We start from the raw sequence: 17,838 nt of genomic DNA, 5'->3' as shown, positions 1-17,838 counted from the left end.
TGGTAGGCGTGTAGAAAATGGGGTCTGGGGCATGACTCGACGGATCGCTGACTCCTATGGTCTGTCGCACTATGTATGGGCAATGTGTAGGTTCCCGAGCTCCTGCAATGAGACAAAGAGGCAGTTCATCCGCTCCCACCCTGCCTGCCAAGAGCCTCTTCTCCACATTAGAGCCCTCACTGCACCAATGTGCAGGATGTTGCAATTGTGACGCCATGTAGTACAAGGCTCGAAAAATCGACGCGACCGCTTGCATTTGCGAGTCAGATTCATTCACGACGAGATATTTTTTGGTCCTACCTACTCGCCCTTTCTGGCGAGTAGGAAGACAAACTGACACTTGACCTCTGCCTCTGAAAGCAGAGGAAATGTGACATGATAGCAAAATTCAAAGGCATCTTTATCGCTCACAAAGTAAATGAGCAATAAAAATGCTTTTAAATCTTGTTAACCTGTCACGTTTGCTCAGCTTTCAGTGTCAAGTGCATTTCTGTTAGGTCGAGGAGATTTTGCAGGTTACGAGACCTGCAGGTCTAGTGCAATTTTTATGATTTTTCGAGCCCTATATAATTCATTGTCCGGTAAACTAAGCCCCCCGTCCTGCATGTCTGGTTTAAGAACCCCGAGTGCTACTCTACTGTATTTTCTGGCCCATACTAGGTCCACTAATAGGCTGTCTAGTTTTTTTAGTTGTCAATCGAGCTATAGGGCACTATGGGTTCTGCAGCACACACAGGTAGCGGGGTAGGAACACCATTTTTGGAATCGCCACTCTACCTGCGACCGATAGCGGTAGTTAACTCGAGAAAGCTACCAAGGCCTCTTGGGCCGTCATAACTCTCCCCATATTGTAGCCATACTGCTTCTCGTCCGTATGTGCCACTTGTTTTCCCAGGTAGCGAAAGCTTTCACTTTCCCAACGTAAGCCCCGTTCTGGGAGTGGGCCTCCACTACCCCCTGCCCATCCCTCAATAGAGATAACTAGGGACTTGTCCACATTCAGGCTAAGGCCTGACAGTTTCGCAAAGGTGCACAGTGTGTCCAGCAGAAGCTGCACTGCTTGCGTCTGGTTCCTCAGATACACCAATGCATGAAGCGTTTAAAGAGACACTATGCTCCATGTTCCCCACCTGTATCCCCGAGCCCTGCATTTCAATCCGCAGATGCTGTTCCAGTGGCTCCATAGCCAGTGCAAACAGGGCGGATAGGAGGCAACCCTGTCTGGTTACCTGCTGTATCTCGAACTTGTCAGAGACCAGTAGTCTTGAGTGAACCCTGCCAAGGGCTCAGAATTCAGCAAGGCTATCCATTTGAGCATCTTTGCCCTCAAACTGACATGAGATCGCACAAGCTGCAGTTATTCCCAATTGACCGTGTTGAATGCCTCCTCTATGTCTAGAGCCTGCAAATGTTCCGAAGGGAGCTTCTCTGGAGGATAAACCTGCATAAACCTTTGTGTACAAGCTAACCAATTACCCCTCAGTCTTTTAGCTAGAATCTTAGAGAGGACCTTCACATCCACATTGATCATGGATAGTGGATGGTAGGATCCCAATTCCTCAAGATCGCGTCCCTGCTAGGGAGCATGATGATGAGAGCTTCCCGATTGGTCTGAGAAAGGGAGCCCCTCTTGCACGCATGGTTATAAACCTCAAGCAGGCGCACTGCCAGCACATCAGAGTAAGTAGCATAAAACTCCGTCTGGAGCTCATCAGGACCAAGGCTTTACATTTCGACCGGGCCTGAATCACCTCCTGGACTCATTCCTGATCAGGGTCAGGTCTAAGACCTCAATTTGTGCGAGCTTCAAGTCATGTAACTCCAGCACCCTCAGGAACTCCTGCCCTGCTGACCCATCCCAGTCGGTGCACTGCCTATGTACTCTGTCGAGATATTATTGCAGCTCGTTGTTAATCGCAGTTTTATTTTTGGCAATTCTCCTATTCCCAACTGCAGTGATGAAATCGGGGAGTTTGGTCTCTCCCTGCAGAGTAGCTAAGCCAGGATGTGGCCAAGACGGTGACCCTCTCTGTGCAACAGTTGCCTTCATTCCTTCAATGTAAATTTGTCAAGTCTGTCCCAGGTCTCTCCCACCACCAATCGGGCCTCTAACAATCTGCACTGCACCAACGGACCCCCCCTGCTAGGTTTCAGCTAGTGCATCCTACTTGTCTTCAAGTCCCCTCTCCAACTGTCGCTTGATGCCATATACTCGAGAAAGACATTCGCCTCTCAACACCTCGTTTAGGGAGTCCCACTTGTTAGCCCTGGATCCTGTGGATCCCAGTTGCCCCCTGGGTATCACTTCAAACCCGTCACTGCTTGGAATTCATGATCCCGCAGCGCCTCCGGGTGCAATCGCCACATGGGGATAGGTGGGACTGCCCTTTTCCACTAATATGCCAAGACCATAGGAGCATGAGCCGACAGGAATCGCACCAAGTGATCAACTGCTGTCACCCTGTCGGCCAGTTCATGCGCTATAAGTATCTTGTCCTATCTACTACTAATGTCATGCGTTTGAGTGGTAAGTATACTCCCTATCCCTCTGATGCGTCTCTCGACACACATCCACAAAATCCACCCACCTTATTGACTCTCTGTCAGATCCGTTTTTGTGTTTTGTCTAAGGGGGTGCCTCTCTGTCTCCGTTCAGGATATAGTCAAAGTCGCACAGCCAGAGAAGTGGCATCTCCAGGCTCGATATGAGTACGTCTAGCACCTTCCCAAAAAATCTTCTATCATCAGAGGAGCATATACATTGAGGAAACAAATGTCTCATCCTTCCAGCTTCCCCGAGAGAAACAGGTACCGGCTCTCAACATTTGCACATACCTCCCACATTTTAAAGGGCACTCGTGGAGCTATCCATATGGCAACCCCTCCAGTAGGATAAATAGATGGAAGCATACAGTTGCCCCCGCTATTTCTTCCTCAACTTATGTTCCTCAGAGTCTATAAGGTGAGTCTCCTGGAGGAGGGCAATTCATACATGTGCCATTTAAGGTAGGTTTGGAATCTGTATCGCTTCATGTAGTCTCTCAGGCCCAAACATTCCAAGTGAGAATATATTTAATGGAATCTGTGGCTGAGAATAAACATTCTTAGGATAAGTTTGCCATCTAGTGTTGGGCTCGGAAGTGTTTTTCTTCGAAGAAGTCTTGCAAGTCACGATGTGTAGGGACTCTCCTCTTGCTTGAAACGCTCAATTACCCAATCACTGCAAGGAATACATCCTTCAAAACACTTATTCCACAATGTCAGCCTCTTCGGCAGATAACAGGAAGAAGAGTCCTGCATCTCCTAGGAACCATGGCTCCATGCATAGCCATAGTACCTCATGCCAGACTCCATATTCGCCCATTGCTACAATGCTTAGCACGTCAATGGACTCAAGTGGAAGGTCAGCTGGAAGATCTAGTATTGATCAGCCATCAAGCTTGCCACACTCTGTATGGGTGGAATTCCAATAATCCCCTAAAGGATGGCCTTTTCAAGACCCAATTCCGCAGAGAAGTAGAACAATGGATGCATCACTTTTTGAGAAGCACAGTCAAAGGAATTGACTATACAGGGTCAATGATTGCCCAGTCAAACTCATCTCCATATCAATCACCTAGAGTTGCTAGCTGTTCATCTAGCACTCTAACTCTTCCTTTTCCACCTCACTAGCAGCAAGGTGGTTCTCATCAAAACAGACAACATGACTACCATGTATTATCTGCAAAAACTTGGTGGGGGGAGCAGATCTCCTCAGCTATGTCATCTAGCCCAGACCATCTGGAGGTATGCTCTCCGACACAACATTTATCTCTTAGCTGAGTGCCTACCAGGGGTGAACAACAACAATCTCCTCAGGAGGTGGCAACAACAAGTCCATGAATGGGAAATCAGCCCACAAGTCCTCCACCCATTCTTCCAACAGTGGGGTCACCCAGACATAGACCTATTCGCCACAGCAAAAAACTCCAAATGCTCAAACTTCTACCCCAGGTTCCAACACCCTCAATCCAAGGGCAATGCACTGGGGATTAGTTGAACAGGGCTATTTGCTTATGCTTTTCCACCTCTCCCATTGCTTCTATTTATGATTCACAAACTTAGGCAGAAGTCTCTGACACTCATCATAGTGGCTCCCACATGGGCCAGACAGTCCTTGTTCACCACACTACCAGAAGTTTAAGTAGTTCCGCACCAGGTACTTCCCAACTGACAGTACCTCCTAACTGAAATTCAGGGAGCAATATGACGTCCAAAGCCCAGATCTCTCAATTGTGCAATCTGGCTCTTGAGGTTTTCGAATTTGGATACTTAAATCTACCTCAACAGTGTATGGATATTCTTAAAGAAGCAAGAAGACCCACTACTAGATCCTGTTATGCGGGTAAGTGGAAACACTTTGTTTACTATTGCCATGTAAAGGATATTAACTCCTTAACAGTAAAGCCTCAAAACATTGTCTGTTACCTTCTCCATTTGCAAACTTCTGGGTTAGCCTCCAATTCCATAAGACTACACCTAGCGACGGTCGTCACATATCTACAAAACAGGGAATAAACTTCTATATTCAAAATCCCTGTTATTAAAGCTTTTCTAGAGGGCCTCAAAAGAGATATCCTACCTAGGGTTCCTCCAACACCAGCTTTTAACCTCATTGTTGTATTAACAAGGCTAATGAGTCCACCATTTATACCTTTACATCCGTGCCCTCTCCAGTTTATATCCTGGCAAGTTACTTTCCTCATTGCAATCACTTCACTCAGACGTGTCAGTGAGCTTCAGGCGTTAACTCTAGAAGAACCATTCTTCCAACTTCATAGAGACAAAGTGGTATTGCGTACCAACTCTAAATTCCTTCCAAAAGGGGTCTCGGGCGTGTTCTGGCCACGTAGAAGATGGCCGCCTAACTGTGAGGCTCTGCTCTGGGTCAGCACTCAAATGGATTGAACATCTATTTGCAGGTGTCTAAGGATGTTATTTTGGCATTTCTGAGTAATCGGAACATTGAAGCTGGCAGCTGTGAAAATTCCGTCCTGCTAGACCATCTCTAACTGGTTTTTCTGAGGTGTGGATACATTGTGGCTTGCCGGGCCTAGCAGAATCCTAGGATCCCCGGTGCTTACGTAACCTGAACTCCCGATGACCTCACTGTTAATTGGGCTGTGACTCCAAAGACACAGGCTGGAGGAAACATTCCCGGTCAAAAACATTTTTTCTTTGAGGTAAACCGGTCCTTTTTATAATCATCTATAACTGAAGTGTTGTATTCTGAGGAAAAAACCACGTCACAATTCCCTTTTATTATACAAGACTGCTAATACAACATTTTTAAGCAATACTGCTCCTCTCGTTTTATTAAGTTGCCTTTTTAAACATTTTTCCACAGTTCCTTTTCAAGCAAGAAACATTGTTTCAATACACTTCTGCCAGGCCCAGCAGTAATTTAAGTTCTCTGGGTTAAGGTTAAGCTTTTTTCAACTGCTTCAGTGAAATAAGAAACATTGCTTCAACACACTGCTGCCGGGCCCAGTAATAATTCATGTTCCCTGGCACATGTGTGACTTGTATTCCTGCTGACTCCTCTGCTAAATGGACTAAGAATGGAACAATGTGAACCTGGATATAAGAAACCATCTTTATTTATGAAAAAAGACAGCTTTACTTTTTGCTAAAAGTAATTGGTGTACAGACGTGTTAAAAAAGGAAGTGAGTTGATAGCACATTATATTCACTGCTTACCTGCTAATTGGGCTACAAGTGTTGCACGCGTCAGTCCGGATGTAATATTCCTGGTCTCATATTTTATATATGATGAATGACGACTCCTCTTGAGGCTTAACATAAATAATGTGCAGAACTGCGCAATCTGCATTTTTTTTTCTCACATGAGGATTGTTACTGAAAGAAAGTGAGGGAAATCATTGTTGCAGTGATCTTTCCAGCATTCCCTGAAAGGTTTAATGCTGTCTGCATGTACATCAATATGCATCAATGCTATTCATATAGCGCAAACTCCTCATTTCTTTTTCTCCTCACAATTTAAGTCTTTACAATATTCCATTTAGACATATGTCTATCAGCTTAAGAGCTCAATTTCGTTTGGTCATGCTTTTCATGCTCTACCACAATATTCAAATGATATCATCAATATTTATACGCAACCTGTTTCTCTCATGATAATTTTCATTAAAATAAGGAGATTTTTCAGCTGCAGGTTTACTGGTTGCTTACTCTACTAATCTACATAAAACTGCTGCGATATTTTCCTCAATGCTTTTTGACTCCAATAGCACTTGATTATATCTTGCTTTGTGGAATCTGGCTCATGTGTCATTCAAGTGCTAATTCATTTAATATTCTGATAATTATTTATTTATTCACAACTGAAGATTACTCATCTTGGTGCCTTACATTCGCTCTACTTGAAGGGTTGTTTGTTCCCCGACATTTGAAGTTAGAAGTGAATGTCTAATAACAAGAGTGAAAACAAACCTTCTCATTCACTTTTATTTGCTGATGTATTAAAACAACCATGCAAGATGTCTGGGGAAAACTCCACTGCATCAACTTCTAATAAGTAGGACTGGGCTAAAATTTCGTTCCGTTCGCGGAAATTGCGATAATTTGACATTTTCACGTTCCGCGGAAAGCGCGAAAATGTCAAAATTTCCGCATTCCGCAGCTAGGCGAGAATTTGTTTTTTGCTCGCGCTGTAAAATAATACATTCTCGCGTGCGCGCGATCGCCTTACTTGAATCCCTGCGTTCGCCGACAAGTTTTCTTGATCCGGTCGCGTTCTCCATGAGATGTTGTATTGTTTTTAGCCATTTGCGCTGTCTCGCGACAGTTCACGCCCGCAGTGACGTCATGCGTCGCGCAATCACGTCTTTCTTCTCGCGATCATGCACCGCGAGACAACTGAAAACAAGATGGCCGCGGCCGCGAGCAACCACATGGGCAAGTTGGCGAGCCGCAACCATGCAGAAAATCTCGCGGACATGCGGGAAAAAAACTTCCGCATCTTCGCGATATTTCCGCGTGTTTGCAATAATTTTTAACTTTTTCGCGATAATTTGCGAAAGTGGATTTTGCAGATTCCGCCCACCCCTACTAATAAGGCACATAATACTTCCTCGGCGGTATTCAATGCTGCCATGGATCGTCTTTTCCAAGAAATTTCAACAATCTGCTGTCGACTAACAGACATGGATATAAACATTTCATCTCTTACCTCAGAAACTAAATCAATACGAGCTGACATAGCACTATTCCATGCTAAAACGGAGGGTCTTGATCAACGTTTGACAATTGTTGAAAATAAAATTGCTTCAACGCAGTCTAGAGATGAAGAACTACTTTTTCTGCGTAGTAAGTGAGTGGATTTAGAAGACCGCAGCAGAAGAGACAATATTCGTTTTTTGGGATTTCCAGAAAAAATTGAAGGCCAGAATACCTGAAGCTTTTTGTGTGATGTGCTCCCTAAATTAGTTGGCATTCAGTTCGATCCACTGCTTGAGATCCAGAGAGCACATCGATTAGGTCCTCCACGGCACGGTATAGACACACGTCCAAGACCCCTTATTGCTTGTTTCCTAAGGCATAAGCAAGTACGACAACTACTGATAGCAGCACGTACTCGGGGTTCCTACTCTTATGACGGTTATGAAATACGATTGGCAGCTGATTTTTCCCGTGACACCAATGAAAGAAGGAAAGCGTTCTCTCCAAGAGACCTGAATTGAGGAAATTGGACATTAAGTATGGTTTGTTTGATCCAACACGCTTTCGAGTCTCTAAAAATGGGGGCACCAGAGACTTCTACAATCCAGATGACATGCAACGTTTTTTTGGTTGACATGACATCTCAAGACATGGACACGCAGTCTGCTCCTACCCCTGCTCCTTCTCGGAATCCTCAAGCTATTCCCACATCTGTGGATGACATGCGTCGCAATCTACATGAATCCCGTCAAAGAGGCAGAGAATTTGAACGGTCTATTCGCAGTCAAGATGATACATCTTCCGCCTTAAATACGGTCTCCACCTTAACTCAGGAACAACGTCGAGATAAGTCCCGTTCTCCTCTAAAGTCTGCCTCTAATGAGAAATAATTTTGATGTCATGGCTCCTATATAACTTATTAAGCCATAGGTTGCAGCTACTTTTGCTTATGTCTCTCTAATTGACAGATATTGATGAACTCTGCTGTTTTACTGGTTAAATTATCTTGTCCTTTTGGAATGTTCTATTTATTTTCCTGTATTCATGAATAGATAGTCACAACTCTGTAGCATTTTATATATATATATTAGTCATCAAAATGTCTCAGTATTAACTTTTCATGCTTATCTTTTATTAGGGCTATTATTTAGGTTATGGATTTTGATTATTCATTACTATTATATTTCTTGATGATGTCCTTTATAGGTTATTAGTGCATGATTTATCTATCACATTCAATATAGTTATTTTATCTATGATGTTGACTATTTGACCTATTCTTAGATATTTATATATTTCAAATCCTATATCTTTATCATTTTTTAGTTTACTATGACTTAAATCTTCTAATATATTTCCAAAATGTTATATTATAAATGTTATGCTATCCTTTAAAGGGCAGATTTTATATTCCTTCATATTCCTTACCAGCTTAGTTCATATTTTCCTTTTTTACTTTATTTTATTCTTTCAGGGTTTTTTTTTTCTAGCTTCTCATATCAATGTTATTGGCCACTTTAAATTGCCTTTTTTTTCCTTTTTTCTCTTTAAATGTTCTAGCCCTGGATTTTCTTTATTAATGAAGTCTATTGTTATTCTATTATACTCTTTCAATTATTCTTTTGTAGTCTATAAATCTTTCTTTATTTACTTTCTATACTTTATCTTCATTTATCTTTCTTATTGGTGTTTTTTTTCCTTTCCTCTTCTATACCCATTTCCACAACATCTTTTTGCAAGTCTCTCCTTTTTTTATTTTTTTATTTTTATTTCTAACATGGTCCTTGCTCATGATTTACGTGCTATATCCTGGAATGTCAATGGATTAACACACTATATCAAACGGAAGAAGGTTCTTTCCTATTTACAATCTAAAAAGGTGGATGTGGCTCTTCTTCAAGAGACTCCTCTTAATACACTCGAGTCTGAAAAACTTCGTAGAGATTGGGTGGGTAAAGTTATCCACAGTAGTATCAGCAATGGGACTTCTTCAGAAGCAGGCCCTACTCGAAAATGTGGGGTAGCAATCCTTCTCAGAAAAACCTTACCAGTTTGTGTACTTAAAACATGGGACGACTCACAAGGCAGATATGTTTTTGCAAAAATGTGCATTGGTAATATTCATATATGTGTGGGTTCAGTTTATGCTCCTACGGGTGCTAAAAAAGATTTATTTCTACGTTTGAATCGTTTGCTGTCGGAGATTGATGCCTCACAATACATTATCGGAGGCGATTGGAACCTGGTGAGAGATCCAGTTTTGGACAAAACTGGACCTCTTGATAAGAATGATGCAGCGGACAGAGCCCTTATGAATGATATAATTGCAGACAACGGCCTTATAGATCATTGGCGCTTATCACACCCAACTGATGTTGAATATACATTCACATCTCCCTCCCATGGCACCTTATCGAGATTGGACCGTTCTCTGAGAAATTAAAAAGTAATCCAATCGATCCAAGGTTCTTGTATTTTGGAGGCATCCATCTCTGATCATTCTCCGGTCCTCTTGTGTCTACAGACTGGGACACCCAAACCAGGTCGTAAACCCTGGAGAATGAACATCCAACGTCATAAAACACCCCTTGGTAAAAAACAATTGCAAGAACATCTTCATGATTATCTCACATTTGATCAAAATTCAGTGGATTCTCAGAGGGTCATATGGCCTGCTGCTAAAGCTGATATTCGTGGTAGACTTATGCGAGATGCAGCCCAGTTCAACAAACAAAATATTGCTAAACAAAATCAATTGGAACAGGACATTACCAATTTCACACGTTTATATACTAAAAGCCCTACTTTACAAAATCGAAAATTACTGGAACAATCACGCATGGCGTTAAATTCTCTTTTCACCTCTAAGGCGGAATATGCCTTACAAAAAATGAAAGGGAGGCATTATGAACAGGGTGAAAAAGCGGGTAGACTTCTAGCAGCACAATTGAAGCAAGGAGAGGTTGCTATGGCTATCCCTGCTTTACAATCCTCCAAGGGTTCCATGTTAACATGTCCTCAGGATATTGCTAATGAATTTGCCACATACTATAAATCTTTATATACTCCAGACGCCCATACAGATCAGGGTAAAATGTTGTCTTTTTTAAATGGATTAGAATTACCAGCTCTTTCTGATGAAGATAGATCCATACTGGATGAAGACATTAGTAAAGAAGAGATTTCTCACGCTATCCTTAAACTTCCTTATCACAAAGCACCAGGAGAGGATGGTTTTCCAGCAGAGTTTTATCGCTGGTCCGGAGATAAAATTATAGACTGTTTGCATGCGGCATTTCAAGAAGCCGAACGTACTTCCACCTTAGGTTATATATCTAATAAAGCAGTAATAGCAGTTTTACCAAAACCAGGAAAAGATCCACTTCTTTGTAGCAGTTATCGTCCCATTTCACTTCTTAACAGTGACATAATAATTTTAGCTAGTATTCTTGCTTCTCGTCTGCGCAGAGTTATTCCCTCTCTCATTCATAATACTCAGGTGGGCTTTGTACCTGGTCGATCTTCCAGAAATCATTTACGCTCCCTAGCTCACACTCTGCATACTGCTAAATCTTTACAGGATGATGCTTTGACATTATCATTAGACGCCGAAAAGGCATTTGATAGAGTGGAGTGGGATTATTTATTCCTAATCTTAGAATAATTTGGTTTGGGAGAACAATTTATACCAATGATTAAATTGTTATATGAACAACCCACTGCACTGGTCAATTGTGGAGGATTTACTTCCGATACTTTTACTATACAGCGAGGCACCCGCCAGGGATGCCCCCTCTCCCCGCTTTTATTTTTATTAGCCATTGAACCTTTAGCGGCCGCTATTCGGCAGTCTTCCAATGTGGTTGGTATTTCCTTACCGGTGGGTGAATCTAAACTTTATCTATATGCGGATGATGTACTGCTCACTATTACTGATTTAAACAGATCTTTACCATCATTACTTCAAATTATAGAGGAATTTTCTTCTTCTGGGTATAAAATAAATTGGAATAAGAGTGAAGCACTTCCCATTTCAGATGGCACCTCAAGGGATGCGATACAGGGATATCCATTTCATTGGCACCCTTCTCGGTTAATATATTTAGGTATCTTGGTAAATAAGAGATTGGATGCCATGGTATCAGATAGTTTAGGGCCTTTAATCATTCAGATGCAATGAGATTTTGATAAATGGAAAGCGCTGGGTCTGTCTTTATGAGGTAGAGTTCAAACGGTGAGGATGGTTACGTTACCGTGCTTTCTTTATATTCATGGTATGCTTCCTCTTCATGTTCCCTTATCCACATTGTGCCTTTATAGATTCCAAAATTAAATCTTTCATAAGGGGATCTATTAAACCTCGTCTGGCTATACATAAATTAAATGCTCATCATTCCTATGGTGGTCTCAGTCTTCCCTCCATTGAACATTATACCATTGCCTTGCATTTATCTCAGCTCTCATACATGCTCCAAGATAATTTAAATACACCACATTGGGTCCATGTTGAGCGTCATCTTCTCTCTGCAACAAATGGTCTTGCAGTTTTATATGGATCTGGTTCAAGCCGAATAGATCCACGTAACCCCCTATTGTCTACAATGCGTAAGATGTGGCAAAGAGCGCATCGTATCTTGGGCATTAATTCTTGATTTACATGTAAAGGCTCCTATATGGAACAACTCCAGAATACGCATTAAAGGTAGAAGCTTTCTATGGCCTCAATGGAAATCGGCAGGCATTCTCACACTAGACCAAATTCTCCATGACGGGGATCTTAAACCTCTATCACAGTTAATGGATGAATTCAACTTGCCCCCGCTGCAGCATGCCAAATACGATCAACTTAGAAAATCTCTTCTCAAAGCTCTTGGTTCCACACCTTGGTCATTATCTATATCACCAATAGTGTTTTATTTACAAATTTAGGGCAAATAGATAGGTGTCATTTCAGATCTCTACAAAACAATTACATCTCAATTATTTTCACACCCATTATCCTGTGATCTCCGACATAAATGGCAAACACGTTTACGGACTTCTTTTTCAGATATGGAATGGATGAATATACTAGATGGTTTGGATAAGGGAGCTCAAGAAGCTCGTTTAATGTTTTGCTTATTTAAAATTCTACATGACTGGCATTGGTCTCCGGTTAGATTATATAAGGCAGGCTTGTTACTGCATTCCAATTGTTGGAGATGTAATGCTTCTGGATGTGATATTGTTCATATTCTTTGCACGTGTCCATTGGTTAAACATTATTGCTCTTGCATAGGTCAGACCTTACATAAGTCTATCTCACTGCATTTACCCCTTTCCACAGCTAATATTATATTACATGATTTTAGAAATGTTCCCACTCTTTCTAAACCACAATCTTGTTTCCTTCATACCGCGCTTGCAACTGCTAAAATCTGTATATTAAGACAATGGAAATCTTCCACTCCACCATCTCGAGGGTCCTGGTTATCTGCTATGATTCAAAATGCTTCGCATGAAAGGATTATATATAATATTCAAGATCAACTAGAGTTCTTTTCACAGATATGGAATCCTTTTTTACTTTCTTAACATGTTTGTATTTGTTCTCATTTAGTTTTTAAAACTTGATTGTATATGCTTTTTCACTCTTTCCTTTATATATTGTTATATATATTTATTGTCCTAGATAGCATAATATTAAATATTGTTCTGTGTATGGATTTACTTTTTAATTTTTATCATATGATCCTTACCCTTATTACTTGTATTTGAGTTTTCTTGTTTTTGTTTAATGTTTCTGAAATGCTAATAAAAAATTTCAACACAAAAGTGGTCTCACAGTTCCACTTAAACCAATGTATTGATTTGCCTGGTTTTGTTTTTCCCACAACCTGATTCCGTTACAGAAAGGGCTGTAAACACACACTTGATTTAAAAAGAGCTTTGATGTATTATATTGACCGAACTCAATTATTTAGGAAAACACAATAACTATTTGTTGCATTCTCGAAACCATATAAGAGAAGGGCCATCTCCAAAGCAAGCATTTCATTTTGGATTGCAAAATACATCCATACTTGTTATACTACAGCTAAACAAACTATGCATATCCCTCCACAAGTTCACTCGACTCGCAAAAAGGAAGTCTTCATGGCCTTCCTAGGCAATATACCCATGGCTGAAATATGTAAGGCATCTACATGGACTACACCACACACATTTACAAAACTGGACTGTGTAGATGTCATGGTCCGTCAGCAAGCCAATGTGGGCCAAGAGGTTTTACGTACACTATTTCAAACAAACGCAACCCACACAGGTTAGCCACCGCTTTGGGAGGAAAACTGTTTACAGTCTATGCTAAGCATGTGTATCTACAGCCACACATTCCCTCAAACGGAAAATGTTACTTGCCTGTTAGGCATCTGTTTGTGGCATGTAATGCTGTAGATTTACATGCGCCCAGCACACCTATGTGGTTTGCGCTTCTATACATTATACTATTTTTTGCTTGGTCATCTCCTCAAGATATATCATCCTTTACAATCCATCCTCACCTGCTAAGTATAAAACAATCTAACAATGGAATCGAGGACCATGCACATTGCAGGCACAAGGAGGAGTCACTACACTTCGTGACTCGAAAGACTTCTTCGAAGAAAAACAACTTGCACCCTTCTGAGCCCAACACTAGATGGCAGACTTATGCATGGCATGTGAAGCTACAGCCCTACATGCCACAAACCGTTGCTTACTGGATAATTAAAATTGTTCTTACCTCACCAGCCAAAGGCGTCCCTGCCACCCAGTTTCCCTGCTTTCAGGGGACCCTACTGCAGCCCCCGCAACAAGTACCTGTGGCTCGCCCTTCTGCCGCCCCATCCGTACTCAAGGCACTGTTGTGTGTCTGTGAACTTGCTCTGTCCAGAAACCAAAACGAACCAAAGCCATCTAAAAAACCAATCCAGATCCCACACCCTCCCCCCCTGGCTAAACTTCAATATGTGCTCCACTGTGATGCTTCTCAATTCGAGATGCCACTGAGTACCCCTCCCCTGCCCCTTCAGTGTAGCATCCACGGCCTGTGTCGGTCAAAACTCAAATAGTACTAAACATAACAGCATAACGCTTTTGCGGCCGCATGGGTTCCAGTTCCTGCCAAATCTCCCGGGGTTCGGCGGAACTCCAAATCAAAACGTAGGATCCGGTATCTTGCCTCATCCCCCATAGATTGGCGGAACTCCAAATCAAAACGTAGGATCCGGTATCTTGCCTCATCCCCCACAGCTTGGCTACAAAGTTATCTGATAAAACCTCTGTAAACCAAAGTATTATTGTTTTTGTTTCATTTTAAATTTGTCAAGCAATATTTTGCCAATCTACACTAACATTAGAATCTGTGGAGCATCACTTGCAAATGAAATTTATTCAAGGAAAGACTTCTGCAAATGAAAGTTTATCATTATAGAACACAATATGCAAGTGTATCCTTTTGCTCCACTTTATAATGGTTTATTTGAACATTGAGGCTACTCCAAGTGCTCCTATTCTTTTTACCAGAGTACCAACGCTGACTTCTTGCTCTTTTTTTTTCAATTAAGGATGAATTGCTGGCAGAGCTAGAGGAGCTTGAACAAGAAGAATTGGATAAGAACTTGCTGGACATTCAGGGCCCAGAGGCAGTACCTTTACCAAATGTCCCGTCCGTATCATTACCAGTTAAACCAGGTAAGGAATTTAGAGTGCTCATTTGTGATGTAACCTACACAATGATATACATATTGTTGTATTTAAGACTTGATATGTGGTGAGTGACCGATCAGTTTGAAAGTAAAATGTGCTTTTCCTGCTTCACAACCTTATAAGAATTTGTGGCCATTAGCCTGGACCTCAAAAATGCACATATTTCCAATTTAAACAATTTTCTCTTTTTTTTAATCTTTTTTCTGCATCCTTGTTTTCAGTTTCTACTTCAACAGGTATAATTAAATTCAAAAACAGTTTAAAACTGCAGTACCCACTGAAAAATAATGAATGCTCATTTACATTTTCGTTACCGAAGCTTGGGCTCTCAGATCCAAGTACCAGAATTATCATTTTTACCTTTTCTTTTACATTAGAAAAAACATTGAAGGCAACCACCAATAGAGTGGTTATGAATCTGGTCAGTGCCCTTGATGCAGAACTGTTGTTACAGATAAGTGTGGTGTTTTTCAACCAGAATCACATAACCAATACACATTCTGATTTGTAATGTTTTTGAATGTGTTTAAATTCTGACAAAAATACTTGTGTGCAGATTTGAAAATTGCTTAGTGGCTATTCTAACTCGAGCAAGGATACTGAGGGATGCATTTGAAAGGGAGCACTATTTGTATGATCCTGCATTCTTAATTGAGAGGAAGACCATTTCAAAATGAAATAAATACCTGTTTAGTTCTACCAATCTGCAATTTATTTTTTCTGATTCCTTTCCTCTCCCTTCCTATCATAGGATTGGATAACCAATGTCTCTCTAGATGCTGCTTTAGTCCATATTCTTGTTTGTCCCACTCACTGGAACTATCCCAGGGCACTTCTAAGTTTTCCAAATCAGAATCTGCCTGTTCTGTCTAAATCACAAACTGAGGTTTTCCTCACAATGCATGTGGGTAGAAGCAGCCTAGCCACAAAAAAGGGAATATTTATAAAGCGTTGACAGATCACCTCCTGAAGACTGGCATTTTATCGTCCTCTTCCTTAATGTAAGGTCTAACATGAAACATGTTCCAGTGTACCAAGATGAGCAGTGTAAATCGGTATCTGGTAACTGGACAGCACAAAGATAACGTATCTAAGGACACCTCTGGTATCCTTCTATTGGTAGACCAAAAGGACACATTCACGAATGTGTCTCTTTCCAGCAAGATACCCCAGAGCTGAGAATCATTTGTGTCACCAGAGTGCAAGGGGCGGGTCTTGATAATCTCCTCCAATTTCTTCCTCACCCACCATCATTCCATTCTGAATGGAGATACGATCCAAGGACAATAGTCCCCAGAGTGACCTACCCTGCACAGGAGCATATTGGAAGTTAGGGCAGTTGTAGCCCTCAAATTGTTATATATTTTTTTTTTTTTTTTTTTAAACATCTTTATTGATTTTCTTTTTACAATAGCATTACCCCACCTCCCCCCCCCCTCCCCACCATTTCGAACAAAGTACAACATTAGGAGTTTCTCCAGACACATAAAACAAATACATCTGAGAGGAGTATTGTTGCACACATTTAGTAGAATAGACAAAAAAAACAATAACTCGAATGTATTAGATGTTTCCCTTAGGAAAAAAAAAAGATTTTTTTGTAAACCTAAATAAAGTTGGACATCCATTGTACCAATGGATCCCAAATCAACATACCTCTTTTGCACTTATTACGCCCTTTTCTTCTATAAATGGCTACCTCCAGATTGCATGTTGCTAATAAGCGAGCCCTCCATTGATGGAACGTCGGGGGGTTTGGATCCAGCCAAGCTGAGGCTATGCATAGCCTAAGGATATCCATAGCGACAAAGATCAGACCGTGCATACTTTTTGGACGAACACAATCTGTTGTACCCAACAATATTTCCTCTGTAGATATATATATATAGCTGTTCCAGAAATTTCTGATAAAGACTCGGAAATCTCCCTTATTAAATTTGTCAGAGCATTACAGGAGGCAAACATATGAACAATATCCGCCTCAAATAATGAACAGCGTGGGCATGTAGTACCTTTCCCGGTCCCCCACTTCGCAATTTTCTTCGGAGTATAATACAGTGAAAAAAATGTTTTATAATACTGAGCTTGTAGTTTAGCTGACATAAAGCTGGACTGTGACATTTCAAAGGATCGAAAAGGGGTTTGAGGTGATACAGCTAATTTTGTCTGCCATGTCTCGAACTGTTTCTCCATATCTTCGGAGCCCAAAGACTTCAAAAATTCATATATCTCACCGATAGATAGAAAAGATTTTTTACAAATCCGGTCCATAATTTGCGTAGAGTGGAGTTTTTCCCTAGCCCCCCCCCTTTGTTAACAAAAAGTCTCTAACCTGAAGGTATTTGAAAAAAATCTCTATGACAGAGGTCATAGTCTCTGCGTAAATCCTCAAAGGTCTTAAGACCTACTTTATTAAAAAACAGCCAAGCTGTAATATCCCTGTTTGTATCCACCGATTCATGCACCTGTCCTCAAATATCTCGGGAAGATCGTTATTTTTGGAAATAGGGGTATAGTATGAGTATCGTCCAAAGCCCAGCAATTTGCGAGAACAGCCCCATACCTTATAGATCCCATGGATACTCTTGAATTTTATTTTCTTAAAGTAATTGTCATTCATATGACGCCACAAGCATCCTTCAGAGCCCCTACCTAGTATGAGTGTTTGTGGGGTAGGTATGCTATTGCCAATGGGCTCTAAAGAAAAAAGTGCAGAGCAGTATTTCAAAACCGTGGCCCAATAATAGAATTTAAAATTAGGCTTTGCCATCCCCCCTCTATCCTTTGGGAGAGTGATGTATTTTAGAGCCCGGCGTGGATTTTTATAGCCCCATAGGAATTTGGAAAACATAGAATCGATAGACCGGAAGAGTTGAGGTGGAAATTCTA

The 17,838-nt window shown here is 41.2% G+C and overlaps 1 protein-coding gene across 1 annotated transcript in view; it reads left to right on the top strand.

The window, feature by feature from the left end:
- Window positions 1-17,838, top strand: part of CHMP4B (charged multivesicular body protein 4B) — a 231,405-nt gene that overhangs the window by 173,825 nt on the left and 39,742 nt on the right. The window contains exon 4 of the mRNA XM_085618976.1: window positions 14,808-14,934. Within this exon, the coding sequence (XP_085475102.1) occupies window positions 14,808-14,934 (127 nt within the window). The remainder of the gene's footprint in view (window positions 1-14,807; window positions 14,935-17,838) is intronic.

The sequence above is a fragment of the Triturus cristatus genome, chromosome 7, assembly GCF_964204655.1.
Source record: "Triturus cristatus chromosome 7, aTriCri1.1, whole genome shotgun sequence".
In the NCBI taxonomy this organism is placed as follows: domain Eukaryota; kingdom Metazoa; phylum Chordata; class Amphibia; order Caudata; family Salamandridae; genus Triturus; species Triturus cristatus.
This window is presented reverse-complemented; position numbering and strand designations above follow the sequence as displayed.